Source organism: Moschus berezovskii, chromosome 2, assembly GCF_049115385.1.
Source record: "Moschus berezovskii isolate FMDL1 chromosome 2, NW_MosBer_1.0, whole genome shotgun sequence".
NCBI classification, from domain to species: Eukaryota; Metazoa; Chordata; class Mammalia; order Artiodactyla; family Moschidae; genus Moschus; species Moschus berezovskii.
In genome coordinates, this window is record NC_142461.1 from 115,548,713 (window position 1) to 115,565,734 (window position 17,022).

Here is a 17,022-nt window from a genome sequence, read left to right on the forward strand (position 1 = left end):
GGAGTTGGTGATGGATAGGGAGGCCTGGCGTGCTGTGATTCATGGGGTCGCAGAGAGTCGGACACGACTGAGTGACTGAACTGATGTAGACTGTATTTTGATACTGTGTTTACTTATGTAGATTCTAAAGCTGTCTTTTAAACTGCAGAGGATAAACAGTCTTCTCTCTTGCCTTCATCCCGAAGTAGAGTCAAGTTTGACTTCAGTGAAGAAACCAGCTTCCTTCAGTGACCTGATGCTCCTAAATGGATTGGCTAGTCAGCAGCACATTAAGATCTATGATAGACACGAATTTGTACTATCATGTGTAATAGATATAAATTGCCTCTCCTCCTTTTTCTTTTGAAAATAATCAGATTCCACAAAATGCCCACATACTTGTCACCTAGATTCACCAGTTCTTAATATTGTGCTGGATTTGCCTCCTTCCTTTCTATACCCATTCACTTTTTTTTGGAGGGTGAAGGGGAGTTGAACTATTTTAAATTAAATTATAGATATCATACTTTGATACAGCACCCAGTATATCTTCCAAGAACAAGGACATCCTTCTACAAAACCAAAATACCATAATTTGCCATGCAGAAAATAGTATTATCCAATATATAGTTAATATTCAAATTTCCCTAAAATTCTCATAATGACTTCTGCAGTTTTGGGGGTATCCAAAATCTAGTCAGTGATCATGCATTGCATTTAGTCATATTTCTTGAAGTCCTCCATGTACTAGAAGCTTCTCTGCCTTTTAAAAAATCTTTCATGACTTTGACAGTTATGAAAAGACCAGGGGAGTTGTTTTGTAGAGTGTCCTGTACATATGGGTTCATCTTTTTGCTCCCTCAGTATAAGATTCTGATTTACAATTTGGGAAGAACATGTCTAAAAACTTCTTTATCCATCTGCTTTTTTTGCGGGTTCAAAATTTTAGACCTTCTTGTTCTTGGTTGTAGGTTTTTATTTTGTTTTTCCTGCTAATTTGTGTTTAGGCATAGAGTGAGAAGAATTACCCCTTACCTGGAGAATAGTGAAACTCCTTAGACTGCAGAAAATATCACTGTAATCTCTGTGAGAGGTAATCTGTTCCTCTGGAAACAAGCATAATATTTTTTTTAAACATTTTTGGCAGAGATCACTGGATGACTTAATATATTGTAAACAAGGGCAAATTTTCTGCTCTTTAATTAAGTTCTGCTACAGGATACAGTCCAGGGAGCCACTTCTGGAAAACACTTGGCCAGCTCTTCTCTCATCCCAAAGCTGACTACTTGCTTTTGGAATCCCAGCCCCAAGTGTGCGTTCTGTTTGCAGTGTTTGGCCCCTCCTGTGCCAGCATACTCAGATGCTTAGGTTATGTATATTTTATGTTAAGTGAGTACAACGCAGAGAGATGGCATGCCTCAGATGCCAGAAGAGCTGTGCAAGCCTCCTGCTGAGAGCACGCTTCCCGTTTGTCTTGGGGTGGGAGAGAGACCTGGTTACACGGTAGCCTTTAGGCAGAGCTGCAGGGGATGTGCAGGAAATGCTGTTGCAGGCTTTGTCCGGGGAGGAAATCTGAGCCATTTCTCTGGGGACAGCTGTGTTTCAGAGTCTGGACAGGTTGCTGTTGAATTTTGCTCGGGCTACCAGGGTAAGCGTTTTCATGTTGATTTGTTTGTACTTCTGCTTTTCTTCCTCCTAAGTCATCAAGGCTCCTTGTGGAAGCACCACAGGACTTGGTATATATTAGCTAAAGTGGAATTCAGAGGTTTCATTCTAATGTGTTTCTAATCCAGTTTTTTTTTCTTTCTCTCTGCAGATTTTGTGGAAGTATAATACTTTGTCATTATGAGATGTCGTCTCTCGGTACCTCCTTTGTGCAAATTAAATTTGATGACTTGCAGTTTTTTGAAAACTGCGGTGGAGGGAGTTTTGGGAGTGTCTATCGAGCCAAATGGATATCACAGGACAAGGAGGTGGCTGTAAAGAAGCTACTCAAGATAGAGAAAGAGGTAAGGTCTTTTCCTGCTATCAGAAGTGGTCATGATAGCACTTATGTAAGCTTTTCAACCTAGAGTCAGAGGTCACAGGCTGCCAGGGACCTAGCAGAGCCTTCGGGGCTGATCCATGAGGCTGTTTCCCAAATTTCCATTCTGGGAGCCCCATAAATAGCAATCGGTGCCACGTGTGCTGTAGGGTTGAGTTTTACTAGGGGTCATCTGAACTGAGAGGATTTCTTTCCATGGCGTGCAAGACCGAATGTTCTCTGAGCTCTTGTTCTGGGAAGGTGAGCACTCAGGTCTTCCCAGACACTAGGCTTTGCCCGGGTCAGCCAAATGGGGTCAGTAAAGAGTAGTGTGTAAACTTTTCATCTCCTTTCCACTTTCTGGTGAATTTATGGTCCCCAGGACTTGTCTTTTTGAAAAACGAAAAGCATTATTTCTCTACTGAGATAGAAGCAATACCAGCTTCTTGGATCTCACCTCTACTTGAGGTGCAGAGTGATAGACTTTGTTTAGTAAAAGTGCCACACAGAGAGCTGCTCTACTTGTAAAATTGAAAAAACCATTTTGACTTTCAGAGTCTGGGATTGGTGCTGGTCCTAGTTGAGCTCAAAACTTGTACACTGGCCCTTCATCTTTCTTACGAAAGTGACACAGCGTCGTCGCCACGTTCAGTTTGGTACTGAAACCCCACAGTAAAGCTAGCTGCAGAGATGACTTGCAGGAGCCCAGGGTGTCAGTAATGTTAAATAGCTACCCTCTGGAGTTTGCCTTGGTCAGTTCTATTTATGTCGTGTTTTGGCTAATTATTGTTCTTTTCAGTACGTTTTTTAAAGTGAACTTTTCCATAAATATCCTTTAATCTCCCTAAATGATTTCCTTTCTTTCATTAACTGCTGCCAGTGAACCACAGCAGCTGATTCAGAAAGGAAACCGAAATGGCCAAAATAGAAAGCACTTCGTGTCGTTTCGTCCCGGCACTGCTTTGTTCTGTGTGACCAGCAGTTGTGTTGATGATTTGTGAACCCAAGCCAGAAGGACCAAGACACCTCTGCCTTGGATATCTGTAGGTTGTAGAAAGCATTGAGAAGTGATAGCTTTTAAAAGCTAATGTGTGCTTCAAACCAAAAGGCACTACGTAGAAAAAGTTTTCTCCCAGTCATGTGTTGATCAACAAATTTTTAAATAGTAGTCAAATAATCAAATTATTTCTTACTCTGGAGTTGAACCTATCTTTTTGTTTTAATCTGGTGAACTCTTTAGCCCTTGATAGGCAGGCATTGTTGTACCCAGTCTGTAGGTTGGGAAATAGAGCTTTGAGAAATACGTACAGCTGCCCCAATTGGGGTGGATCAAATCCAGATCAGACCCCCAATTCTCTAGTTTTCAATTCTGAAACCTCTAGTTTGACCAGGTAAGAACAGATAATAAACCGGTTCCATCAAATTTATATTCAAAGAAGTGTGTAAGTATGCTAATATTTTTAAGCATCATATGACTTCAGTACAGTGAACATGTTCTTACGTGATTGTTGGGTATGAGAAAAACTTTGAGACGTGAAACAAATTTTAATAGGAAAACAGTAATTGCAACCCATTCATTCCGCCGCCATCCATACCCAGTACCATTTTTTGCTGTCTGAGAGAGAAGCAGGAAAATGACACAGGGAAGCACAGGAGTGAAAGCAGGAACTGGAAACTGCCAGATCCTGCTCTTGTGTAGATATTTAACTTGAGTGCATATCGTTCAGAATTGGAGCTGATTACAGAAAACCACAGGAGCACGCCTCATAAACTTCTAAGCAGGAAGAACAGAAACTCAGTTGCAGCTTTGGGGCTCTGTTTAGTCAGTGACCGTGAGTGGTAAAGAGGCCCGCTAAGTTACTGCAAAGCGTCTCCACACTTACTGACTTAATGTGTGTTCAAGATGTAAATAATTTTGACTAGGGGTTGGCAGTTATTGGAAAGGAAGTATGCATTTCTTATGTAAACGTTTGTTATACTTTATGAACTATGTGTTGGTTTGGTGGCTAGATGTTTTCTCAGTGATAAGATAAAAGTTATAAGCTCTGGATTTTTTCCAATTTATAGACTCAGTCCTGTGTCACCTGGTCATTTTTGCGAATGAATTTTAGAAACAATGGAACATTTAATAATATATTTGTAGCTCACTCATGGAACTCTTTCAAGAATGACCTACTGTCTGGTTAAATATATATGTGGTTTGTGAAAGGTAGAAAAAGATTATATATGACTCTTTTTAATTCTGCTTATGTGGGCATATAGAGGAATGCTGTTCATTTTCACATTTATTTGTAGACCTCTAGTTTAGTGAGTATATATTACTTTTCTGATTTAGAAAAAAAAGAAAAATGGCATTTACTTAAAATTTTGGTAGTTCTTTACAGCTTAGTTTTTAAAAATATTCATCCATTTGTTTTGTTTTTTAGATCCCACCTATGAGTGATAGCAATAGTATTTGACTCTCTGTAACTCATTTCACTAAGCATACTACCTCTGGGCCCATCCATGTTGTTGCAAATGGAAAAATTTCATTATTTTCTATGACTGAGTAGTGTTCCATTGTACGTATAATATATACCACATCTTCTTTATCCATTCATCTGTTGATGGGCACTTAGGTTGCTTCCATATCTTGTAAAACTTCATTGATAAAAAAAATCTTTACACCTAGTGGAGAACTACAAGGAGGTACCATGAACTGTAGCATATCATTCCCCGAGAATCACAGCTAATTAACATTTTGCAACATTTGCTTTCTCTATATATATTATTTATTTAGGTATGTTCATACATACTTTCTAGTGAACATAAGGGTAAATTGCAGATGCTATGTACCTTTATCTCTAAATACTTTAGCTTCTCTGAAGAACACAACTATAATGCAACTATTGGAAATTTAACATTGATTCAATAGTACCTATTATACAAGTCTATTTTCAGATTTTTCCTATTGTCCCAATAATGGCTTTTTATGGCATTTTTTTCCCTCAATCCAGAATCACATACTGCATTTAGTGATATATCTATTTAGTCTGTTTTAATCTGCAACAATTTCTCTGCCTTTCTTTGTTTTTTAAACTCTGACATTTTTGAAGTGTGCTGGGAAGTTTTTGTAGAATATCCATCATTTGGGGTTAATCTGATTTCCTTTCCCTTTCGCCTAGTTTAAGGTTATGTAGTTTTGGTAGGAATGCTACACAACAACATGTTTCCTTGGCATATCTTAATGGAAGACCTGTTACGTCAGTCTGTCCCATTATTGGTGACATTAATTATGAATCCCTGATTGAGAGGCTCACCCAATTTCTCCCCAGTAAAAATACCTCTTTTCTCTTCATAATTAATAATTAAGATATTGGTAGATACTTTGAGGTTATGTAAATATCTTCCCTCAACAAACATTACCCAGAGTCTTTAGCATCCATTGGTGACTCTTGTTTGAATCAGATGTTATTATGACAGTTACAACGTAGAAAGCAAAAGGTTCTAGCATAAATGAGAGCCTTTCTTCCTTCCTTTCTTCACTTGTTTATTGATTCATTATTTATTTATTGTTTATTGGTCCATTTTTTTATTGTTTCATTGTAGACGTAAGGATTCTTTTTCGTTTTGTCCTTTGTCCTTTTGGAAGAACAAAATGGTCATAGATAGCTTTTATTTATGGAAGCATTTAATTACAATTTAAATATCATATACCAGGATAGTTATGAGCTGTAATACACTCCTGTTAGAAATGTAAACTGATATATGGTTTGGGGAAAAGTTTAGCAAATATATAAAAAATCTTAAAAATGTTTCCTTCCTTTGAGCCAGAAATTTTACTTTGAGGACTTTATTCTGAGGAAATAACTTGAGATATGCAGGAAGAAGGATCTAATAAGTTGCTTATCTCAAATAAAATAAAGAATTGGAAACAATTCAAGTGTCCTACAACAAATTATCTTTTAAATTATGCTACATTCTTACCCTTCCTCCCCCAAAAGTGTGAAAGGTGATGATTGTGTTAATTAACATGATCATGGGAATCATATCACACTGTACAGTACCTACGTGTACTGAAATCATCATGTTGTATACTTGAAATATATGACGGTTTTACTTGTCAGGTATACATAAATGAATATGAAGAAAGTTATGCTACATCGTATAGTGGAATCCATTGCCTTTGGAAGACTACTTAAGAAGCTAGGAAAATACTCATAATATATTGCTAAGTGGTAAAAACAAGTTACAAAATACCGTATATACTATCATCCAGGTGTCTTCTTGGTGTCTGTGTGGTATTTTTATTATACTTTCCTTTGTTTTTCATATTTTTCTATGCTGATTTCATATTTCTTTTTTCCCCCAATATTTTATTATGAAGATTTTCAAACGTAAAGAAAAGTTGAAAGGGTGAAATTAGCATAGACACTTGCTTTATCATATGTATGAGTATTCTTCCATCCATCAGTCCATTTTGATGCATTTCAAGATGAGTTGCAGGTGTCAATAGTTTGCTTTTAAATATTTTAGTGTGTGTATTATTACCAGAGTTATTATGTGTTTGCAGGCTTGTTTTCTTTTGAGATAAAATTTACATACAGTGAAATACACATATCACTATGTTTTGACAGTGTAAACACAGTGTAACCATATATTTACAGAAGAAAAACTCAAAAAAAGTCATAGTTCTGACAACCTTTGTCACTTTCTAAGGATGTTCAAGTGAATTAAGTTTTTCATAAGCCACTTTAGTAGGTCACAACTCACAGATTTTCCAGTCTCCGTATGTGCTTTATAAATGTTTAATGTTCACTTCTCCTTGCTTTCTCATAGCAGTGCTATAGACTTTTCAGTGATAATTTAGTTTGTTTTTATTAGTTGCAGATTTGCTTATAGAGTGCTATTTATTTTTGTTAAAAAAGCTTTTAATAGGAAAAAAATGGTATGATCTTAAGCTCATATGCCAAAGGTAAGAAAAGAAGTCTTTATTGTCTCTTTTTGGTAAATTCCCAGTGAGCTGAGATCAAACCACACTGCTTAGGCAGAAATTGAAGCAAGGAGCAGAGAGGGCAGAGGAAGACACCATGGATCCCAGTGTCCTCTTTCCAACCCCCGACCCAGAGGAGAGCAGCCTCTACACTAGTGGATCATCATCTTCACAGTGTGAACCAGACAAGTCTGTAGCTGGCACTTTTTTCCTGTCTGAGAGATGGAAGCCTGCAAGCATTTGTAATCTATTGATATTTAACCAAAGTAGGAGACCAGATTTAAGTGTAAGATTTGAAGGAAACATTCTTCCCCTAAAGAATAAAAAGGAAGCAGAATCTTCAAAAGCTGAAATATGAGACCCTTTCTTCAATTGCCTTGCCTTTTATAAAACCCCACTTCCTTTATTAAAATTTTTTTTCCTACCAAATTTGACTGTTCTGTGTGCGTGCATGCTCAGTCACTTGAGTCATGTCCAGCTCTTTGCAACCTCATGGGCAGTTGCTACTGCTGCTGCTGCTAAGTCGCTTCAGTCGTGTCCGACTCTGTGCGACCCCACAGACGGCAGCCCACCAGGCTCCCCCATCTCTGGGATTCTCCAGGCAAGAGTATTGCCAGTATTTTCTGACCATGGGATTATCTCCACAAGAATACTGGAGTAATTTGCTATTTCCTCCTCCAGGGGATCTTCCCACTCAGAGATTGAACCTGCTCTCCTGCGTTGGCAGGCAGATTCTTTACCACTGAGCCACCTGGGAAGCCCCTTTACCATTGTAGAAATATTGAAAGCCAGATAAATTCAAAACTTTCCCACAGTGTAAATATTTATAGGTAGAGAGAAAAGATAAAAATATCAAAACTGGTCATAAGAACAGGAACTCTCATTAACTTTTTATATAAAGGGGGAAATACTGGTGTGAGTTAGAAAATGCAATGGAAATTGACAGAGAACTCAGAAGGAACTTTAGTAAAAATAAGAGCTTTGATTATATAGATTTTATCAACGTGACAGCATTTAACGATTCATAGAAGGCTAGCTAATGTTGCCATCTTATTAACTCTTGAGAGACCCTTTTTCCTCTTCTTTGCAGTTCTGTAGATGACTTTTTGGGCTTCCTTCATAGTTCAGTCAGTAAAGAATCTGCCTGCAATGCAGGAGACTCGGGTTCGATTCCTGGGTCAGGAAGATCCCTTGGAGAAGGAAATGGCAACGCACTCCAGTATTCTTGCCTAGAGAATCCCATGGACAGAGGAGCCTGGTGGGCTACATGGGGTTGCAAGAGTCGGACACAACTGAGTGACTTTCATTTCATTTCATTCATTTCAGCTGACTTTTTAATGAATGAATTATTTGCATTCACTTAATTGTAGGAATGCTGTTTTACTATTTTCCCTCATCCCTGAGCACAAAAAAGAAGAATAACACTATTTACTTTCTTTGTAAATCCTCTCAGCATGTCAATGTATCGGTGGGACCAATACAAACAAAAATTAAACAATAAACTGCCGTTGAGTTATGGCATCGTTTCTGTGATAATTTGTCCAAAACAGGGCTCAAGAATTGCCACTTGGTGGTTTTAAACATCAAGAGGGTGGACTTAAGGATGCCAGAGTTACCACTTTAAGTTGCTGTTTTCAAATGCCCAAATTCTTAGTGCCTTACTTATCTGTCACAGTATCTTCACGTAACTAGTCTCTTCCTTTTCACTCAGAAGTCCCTTCATGAGCTATTATTTAAGATAATCCCACCCAGGATTTTTCTGTCTCCAATCAAAATTTACCCATTCTGCGGTCTATTCTTTTAGGTCAGTGGTTCTCAAAGTGTTGCCCCTGGACCAGTAGCATCAAGCATCACTTGGAACTTTGTTACAAATGCAAATTCTTGGACCTCACTCCACACCTACTGAGTCATGGGGACCTGGGGCCTGGCAATCTGTGCTCCAGCAGGCTTCCCACATGTTTCTGATGCCATTGGAACTTTAGGTTGTACCTAGCCAATCATGTCCGGAGAAGGCAATGGCAAGCCACTCCAGTACTCTTGCCTAGAAAATCCCATGGATGGAGGAGCCTGGTAGGCTGCAGTCCGTGGGGTCGCTAAGGGTCGGACACGACTGAGCGACTTCACTTTCACTTTTCACTTTCACATATTGGAGAAGGAAATGGCAACCCACTCCAGTATTCTTGCCTGGAGAATCCCAGGGACGGGGGAGCCTGGTGGGCTTCCGTCTATGGGGTCACACAGAGTCGGACACGACTGAAGTGACGGAGCAGCAGCAGCCAATCATGTCAGGTGCAGGCCATCAGTATGTTAACTCCAGTTTGGAATGTTAGGCACCTTGTGCAACTCGTGGTGGAGAGATTGTTGTTGGAGGCCTTTGAGACCCTTAATTCATCATGCTCAGGTGAACCACCCGTGCACAGGCCCTGGTCGGCAATGTCATTGGACATCATGAACTCAAGGCAGTCTTAGGAACATCAAATAGATGGGAACCTCAGGCAAACACCTTCAGATTCCAAGTCTTTTCCACTTGGATCCTCATCTAACCTTCCAGCGTTGCCTTTAATTTTCTGACCTGAAACCACCTCTACCCCACCATCCAACTGTTCTTTTGTCCTACTTTTCCATTTCTGTAACCTCATCCGCATTCTTCCCTCACCTCTAATACCTTTGTCTTCTCTGCCTGAGCAGATCCTACTCATTCTTCAGCTTGTACTTCTTCCTTCTCTGTGAAACATTCTCAGGTCCTCTAATCATAGTTTTTCTCTTTTTCTTTTGAATTTATACCAATTGACACTCATGTGCTAATCCAACATGTAAGTAAAACTGCCTTGTGACTCTAGAATTACCATAAGGGACTGTCACTTGACTTTTCACATGAACATGTCTTCTCATCTGAAAAGTGGGCTAAGACCATACCTCCACCCCGGGGTTGTCGAGAGGATTAGTTGACTTAATATATCTAGAAGAATGCCTGACTCCAAGGAAGACTTGGGTGACTTTCACTGTCTGTTGTAGATTTACAACCATGCTGTAAAGTCAGAATAGCAGACATGTATCATGTTTTGTAAAAACTTCAACTTTTTGGTTTCTAGAACCTCTGTTGAGAAAGGGCCAGAGGCCACATTTACAGTTTGCAGGAAAGAGCCGTGCCAAGGTTTAGCATGGATGTGGAATGGCAAGCGTGTGTATGCTGTTATTCCGCATCTCTGGTGGGAACTCTGAGGGCAGGAAAAGCCATCGCCTCTGTCACTGATGCTGTCACCATCCTGCTCATCATCACTGTACCAAGCACAGCTACCACTGTGAGCGGTGACTTGGTTAGGGGCTTTCCATCCCTCCCTGTTCCCCTTCACAGTTGCGTTACAAGATTATAACCTCCATTTGATGTGTCAGAAATCAAGACTCAGAGAGGGTAAGTAACCTGGCTAATATAAACAGTACCCTCTTGCCTGTCTCACAGCACCTGGCACTGTGCCTTGCTCAGAGTCAGTATCTGTTCCTTGGTACTCAGGATCAAATCTATCACTGTAGACATCCCTCTCATTCATCGTGTATGGCTATGTCTGCGTTTTCTTCCTTTACTCCTTGAGCTGTGAAGAAGATAGAGCCCATCTGTTTTCACTGTATCGACTGTACCACTCTCATTTAGCTACATAGTAACAGTACTCTTAGCTATTATTTGTTTTTATAAATGCCTTTGCTTTGGTACCTTTTTTAGACTGGCATGCCTACCATTTTTGCTTAGGGAATTTTAAACATTTCACTGTGCCATGCTTTGACTTTGTACTACATACATAAATCATCACTTTGAGTTAAAGAATCAGTTCAGTTCAGTTCAGTTCAGTTGCTCAGTCGTGTCCGACTCTTTGTGACCCCATGAATCACAGCACGCCAGGCCTCCCTGTCCATCACCAACTCCTGGAGTTCACCCAGACTCATGTCCATCGAGTTGGTGATGCCATCCAGCCACCTCATTCTCTGTTGTCCCCATCTCCTCCCACCCCCAATCCCTACTAGCATCAGACTTTTCCAGTGAGTCAACTCGTCGCATGAGGTGGCCAAAGTATTGCAGTTTCAGCGTTAGCAGCAGTCCTTCCAATGAACACCCAGGATCGATCTCCTTTAGAATGGACTGATTGGATCTCCTTGCAGTCCAAGGGACTCTCAAGAGTCTTCTCCAGCACCACAGTTCAAAAGCATCAATTCTTCGGCAATCAGCTTTCTTCACAGTCCAACTCTCACATCCATACATGACCACGGGAAAAACCATAGCCTTGACTAGGCGGACCTTGGTTGGCAAAGTAATGTCTCTGCTTTTTAATATGCTATCTAGGTTGGTCATAACTGTCCTTCCAAGAAGTAAGCGTCTTTTAATTTCCTGGCTGCAGTCAGCATCTGCAGTGATTTTGGAGCCCAAAAAAATAAAGTCTGACACTGTGTCCACTGTTTCCCCATCTATTTCCCATGAAGTGATGGGACCAGATGCCATGATCTTTGTTTTCTGAATGTTGAGCTTCAAGCCAACCTTTTCACTCTCCTCTTTCACTTTCATCAGGAGGCTTTTGAGTTCCTCTTCACTTTCTGCCATAAGGGTAGTGTCATCTGCATATCTGAGGTTATTGATATTTCTCCCAGCAATCTTGATTCCAGCTTGTGCTTCTTCCAGCCCAGCGTTCCTCATGATGTACTCTGCATATAAGTTAAATAAGCAAGGTGACAATATACAGCCTTGACGTACTCCTTTTCCTATTTGGAACCAGTCTGTTGTTCCATGTCCAGTTCTGACTGTTGCTTCCTGACCTGCATACAGGTTTCTCAAGGGGCAGGTCAGGTGGTCTGGTATTCCCATCTCTTTCAGAATGCTCCACAGTTTATTGTGATCCACGCAGTCAAAGGCTTTGGCATAGTCAATGAAGCAGAAATAGATGTTTTTCTGGAACTCTCTTGCTTTCTCCATGATCCAGCGGATGTTGGCAATTTGATCTCTGGTGCCGCTTCCTTTTCTAAAACCTGCTTGAACATCTGGAAGTTCACGGTTCACGTATTGCTGAAGCCTGGCTTGGAGAATTTTGAGCATGACTTTACTAGCGTGTGAAATGACTGCAGTTGTGATGTAGTTTGAGCATTCTTTGGCATTGCCTTTCTTTGGGATTGGAATGAAGACTGACCTTTTCCAGTCCTGTGGCCACTGCTGAGTTTTCCAAATTTGCTGGCATATTGAGTGCAGCACTTTCACAGCATCATCTTTCAAGATTTGAAATAGCTCAATTGGAATTCCATTACCTCCACTAGCTTTGTTCGTAGTGATGCTCTCTAAGGCCCACTTGACTTCACATTCCAAGATGTCTGGCTCCAGGTGAGTGATCACACCATCATGATTATCTGGGTCATGAAGATCTTTTTTTGTACAGTTCTTCTGTGTACTCTTGCCACCTCTTCTTAATATCTTCTGCTTCTGTTAGGTCCATACCATTTCTGTCCTTTATCGAGCCCATCTTTGCATGAAATGTTCCCTTGATATCTCTAATTTTCTTGAAAAGATCTCTTGTTTTTCCTATTCTGTTGTTTTCCTCTATTTCTTTGCATCGATCGCTGAGGAAGGCTTTCTTATCTCTCCTTGCTATTCTTGGAACTCTGCATTCAGATGCTTATATCTTTCCTTTTCTCCTTTGCTTTTCACTTTTCTTTTCACAGTTATTCGTAAGGCCTCCTCAGACAGCCATTTTGCTTTTTTGCATTTCTTTTCCATGGGGCTGGTCTTGATCCCTGTATCCTGTACAATGTCAGGAACCTCCGTCCAAAGTTCATCAGGCACTCTATCTATCAGATCTAGTCCCTTAAATCTATTTCTCACTTCATAAGGGATTTGATTTAGGTCATATCTGAATGGTCTAGTGGTTTTCCCTACTCTCTTCAATTTAAGTCTGAATTTGGCAATAAGGAGTTCATGATCTGAGCCACAGTCAGCTCCTGGTCTTGTTTTTGCTAACTGTAGAGAGCTTCACCATCTTTGGCTGCAAAAAATATAATCAATCTGATTTCGGTGTTGACCATCTGGTGATGTCCATGTGTAGATTCTTCTCTTGTGTTGTTGGAAGAGGGTGTTTGCTATGACCAGTGCATTCTCTTGGCAAAACTCTATTAGCCTTTGCCCTGCTTCATTCTGTGCTCCAAGACCAAATTTGCCTGTTACTCCAGGTGTTTCTTGACTTCCTACTTTTGCATTCCAGTCCTCTATAATGCAAAGGACATCTTTTTTGGGTGTTAGTTCTAAAAGGTCTTGTAGGTCTTCATAGAACTGTTCAACTTCGGCTTCTTCAGCATTACTGGTTGGGGCATAGACTTGGATTACTGTAATATTGAATGGTTTGCCTTGGAAACGAACAAAGATCATTGTGTCGTTTTTGAGTTTAATAGGCAATTTTAAATAATGGAATAAAGAATCACTTCATTTGATCATTATGCAGTCACCACCCCAGAGGTATATATAAAACTATCCATCCCTCACCTGTTTTCTATGAGATGTTTCTGTTAGTGGGAGCTTATAAGACACCCCAAAGTGAACTGCTCTAAAGAGATACAGAAAATTGGACACATGTTGAACAAATATGTAAATTAAATGAGTAAGCATGGTACTACTGATGTGTCAGAACCTAACACAAACCTTTTGGAGAGGTAAACTTACAGTGAGGAAAAGCTACAAGAATGACTTCTCCTGGGACCAAGAAGACTTTAGAAAGTTACCTGAATTGCAAATGACTTTCTTACTATGTTATGTGAAATGCAGTTACATTAAGACAAACATCACTCTATGATATTTCAGATCATTGATTTGACTAAAAGTCTTTTCTTTTTGCAATCAAAAGCCCCTGTTCTTATTTTTGCTTCTCAGTCATTTAAATTTTTTAAAATTCTTTCAGAATTTTGTCAGATTACATATTTACTTGCACGTGGAGGTTATTTTTGATTTGCCATATATAACATTGTCACAACAGTTATTTCAGCTTTTCATTAGCGTTATTATTGGCCTCAGTATACTAGGCAATAGACATTTCAGTTAATAATTTTTCTCCAGCCATGTTCTAAGTATTGAGCTGAAATCAAACCAATGAATGTGTTCCAGTAAAGCTGTTACATCCTGACTAACTGGTGCTATACAAACCTTGGCCCTTGCTGCTAGAAGAAAAATAGTATGAAGAACAAATTTAATTTTTGAGAAACATAAAGCCGAATATAGAGAGAACAATTTAAAACCTGAAAAACTGGAGGAGATTTTAAAACTATCTGAAATATTCACAAGTGAATATTCACAAATATTCACAAAACTATCTGAAATACTTGTGAATATTTCAGATAGTTTTTAAATCGATATGATTGGATCTCAGTCTTCAGAATAGAATTGTATCACTTGGGTATTACAAAGATGCCTAGAGTTTTCTTCTCTGCTTTCTATGGAAGGCGAGAAGTCACTCACATGATAGTCCCTAAGACAGAGATCATCGTATCAATTTTTTTTCACTCATGCTTGATTCCTGCTCCTGGTTAGGACAACCAGTTTCTGTTGGATTGCTGCCACTGATGACATGTGTGATGCAGGCTTTTCAATTTTGGAACAGTGTAATCCTTAGAAAGTTCTTTATCATGTAACTTCCAGCCGTACATAGTGGTCTCTTTTTCTGGGGCCATATAGAACAGATCTTACCCTCTTCCTCTCATATGTCTGCTTCTTGAGGACAGGATCTGTATCTGATTTATTATTATTTTTTTTAAACTCTGCATTGTACCCAGCCCACCATAAATAATTAAGAAATGCTTAGGGAATAAATAAATAAATAAACCTTGTGATCACATCTCAGCTTTCTCTTCTTTTGCAAGATTTTCGGAAAAGTTTTGCTCGTCCTGAATCTACAGAAAAGAACAGTCTGCATCCCTAGTCTGCTTCATTCCTCGCCTCTTCTTCTCCATGTTTGGCTGATTTTTTTTGAGTTCGTAATAAATGAGTTTGTCTTTGAATGAAAGGTTCTGCTCTGTGGCAGTTAAGCAGGATTTTCCTGGCCATGGTTCTTATCTGGTTTGTTGTTTTTAACATGTTTCCAAGAAAGGAATCCAAGATGCTTTTTCTTAGCTGTGTTAATATCAGATGTTCATGATTCATGACCTGAGAAAAATTAAGGTGTCCTAAATGAAATGAGACCATCGGAATCTTAATGACTTGACAATATGACTCCTATCCCTGATACTATTCTTCAGGAGAATAGCGCTTGGTAAAATTAGCTACATTACAGCAGTTACACTGATAAGGATGGAAATGTCTGGTGAGTGTTTGTGTAGGCTCTGCTCAAGAAGGGAACTACACAGCCGGTCTGCTTTTGAAGACAGATTATATTAAGCAATTAATGAATAATATCAGTTTAACTCACTGTATTTTAAAAACGTACAGAACAGTGCTTCCTTTGGTGGGAAAACAATTGCTTTTGTTATTCTAACTACAGTTGTAGAGTCTGTCTTAAGATGTAGTGGCTTCATTTGTGCCCGACTGTTTGTGACCCTGTGGACTCTAGCTCACCAGTCTCTTCTGTCCATTGGATTCTACAGGTAAGAATACTGGAGTGGGTTGCCATGCCCTCCTCCAGGAGATCTTCCTGACCCAGGGATCGAACCTGTGTCTCTTTTGTCTTCTGCCTTGGCAGGCAGTTTCTTTACCACTAGCACCACCTGGGAAGCCCCAACTAAAGAGTATATTAAAACACTATAAAGATCTTTACCCTTCTTAAATATGGGCTGAACTTAGTGACTCACTTCCAAAGAATAGAGTATAGAAAAAGAAAAATTAGTAACTTTATAATGGACAAATCTTGCAAACATCACCTTAACCGTGTGATCAGGGTTAATAGCACTAGTGTTGAGTCACATGGTAACCTGCCTCCAAAAAGATATGATGAGAAATTCACTTCATCTCTCTGGTCCTCTTCTCTTCAAACCCATAACCCCAGTCTAGTCATGAGGAAAATATCAGATAAACCCAAATTGATGGACATTCTATAAAATTCCTGGCCATTACTCTTCAACGTTATTAAGATCTTGAGAAACAAAGAAAGACCGAGAAACGGTCACAGTCCAAAAGAGATTGGGGCATGATGACCAAACATAATGTTTTATCCTGAAATGGATTCTAGAACGGGAAAGGAAAAAAGACATCGGCGTAAAAAATGGTGGAATCCAGATGAAGTCTGGAGTTAATAGTAACATACCAGTAATGGTTTCTTAGTTCTGATTAATGCTTCCTGGTGATGCAGCGTGTTGAAATTAGGGGAGACAGGGTGAGAAGAATGATCTGCATTATCTTCTTAACTTTCCTATAAATCTAAAATTGTTCCAAAGTAAAAAATTTATATCAAAAAAGTAAAGAAAAACATAGAGCAGAGTAAGGGGAATCAGGAGCGCCAGCAAGAAGCTAGTGTTTACTAACGCATATATATGGAATTTAGAAAGATGCAAACGATAGCCCTGTATACGAGACAGCAAAAGAGAACAGATGTATAGAACAGTCTTTGGGACTCTGTGGGAGAGGGTGAGGGTGGGATGATTTGGGAGAATGGCATTGAAACATGTATGTTGTCATATGTGAAACGAATCACCAGTTCAGGGTCGATGCATGTTACAGGATGCTCGGGGCTGGTGTGCGGGAATGACCCAGAGGGAGGATAAGGGGAGGAGGGAGGTGGGAGGGGGGTTCAGGAAGGGGAACTCATGTACACCTGGGGCGGATTCATGTCAGTGTATGGCAAAACCAACCAATATAATATTGTAAAATAAAAAAAAAGAAGAAGCTAGTGTTGCCGGTTTATAGGAGCTGATCTGGGTAGGCCTACTTGGGAAGGTGGTCTTTGAGTAAACGCTTGAAGTAAGAAAGGGAGCCATTTACTTACATGGACATAAAACAGTCCAGGCAGAGGGAACACGCAGATGCCAGGTGGGAGCGTGCCTGGTATGTTGGGGAATAGCAGGGAGGCCATGGTGCCTGGAGTGGAGTGAGTAAGACGGAAGA

The 17,022-nt window shown here is 39.7% G+C and overlaps 1 protein-coding gene across 2 annotated transcripts in view; it reads left to right on the plus strand.

Annotated features, from left to right (window-relative positions):
- MAP3K20 (mitogen-activated protein kinase kinase kinase 20) overlaps positions 1-17,022 on the plus strand; it is a 181,043-nt gene that overhangs the window by 13,789 nt on the left and 150,232 nt on the right. Inside the window, exons 1-2 of one of the 2 annotated variants that reach the window (XM_055398400.2) lie at positions 1,341-1,627; positions 1,796-1,988. In XM_055398400.2, coding sequence (XP_055254375.1) covers positions 1,830-1,988 — 159 coding nt within the window. In that variant the 5' untranslated portion in view covers positions 1,341-1,627; positions 1,796-1,829. Of the gene's footprint in view, positions 1-1,340; positions 1,628-1,795; positions 1,989-17,022 lie in introns of those variants that run through there. The other variant, XM_055398401.2, reaches the window with a different exon arrangement.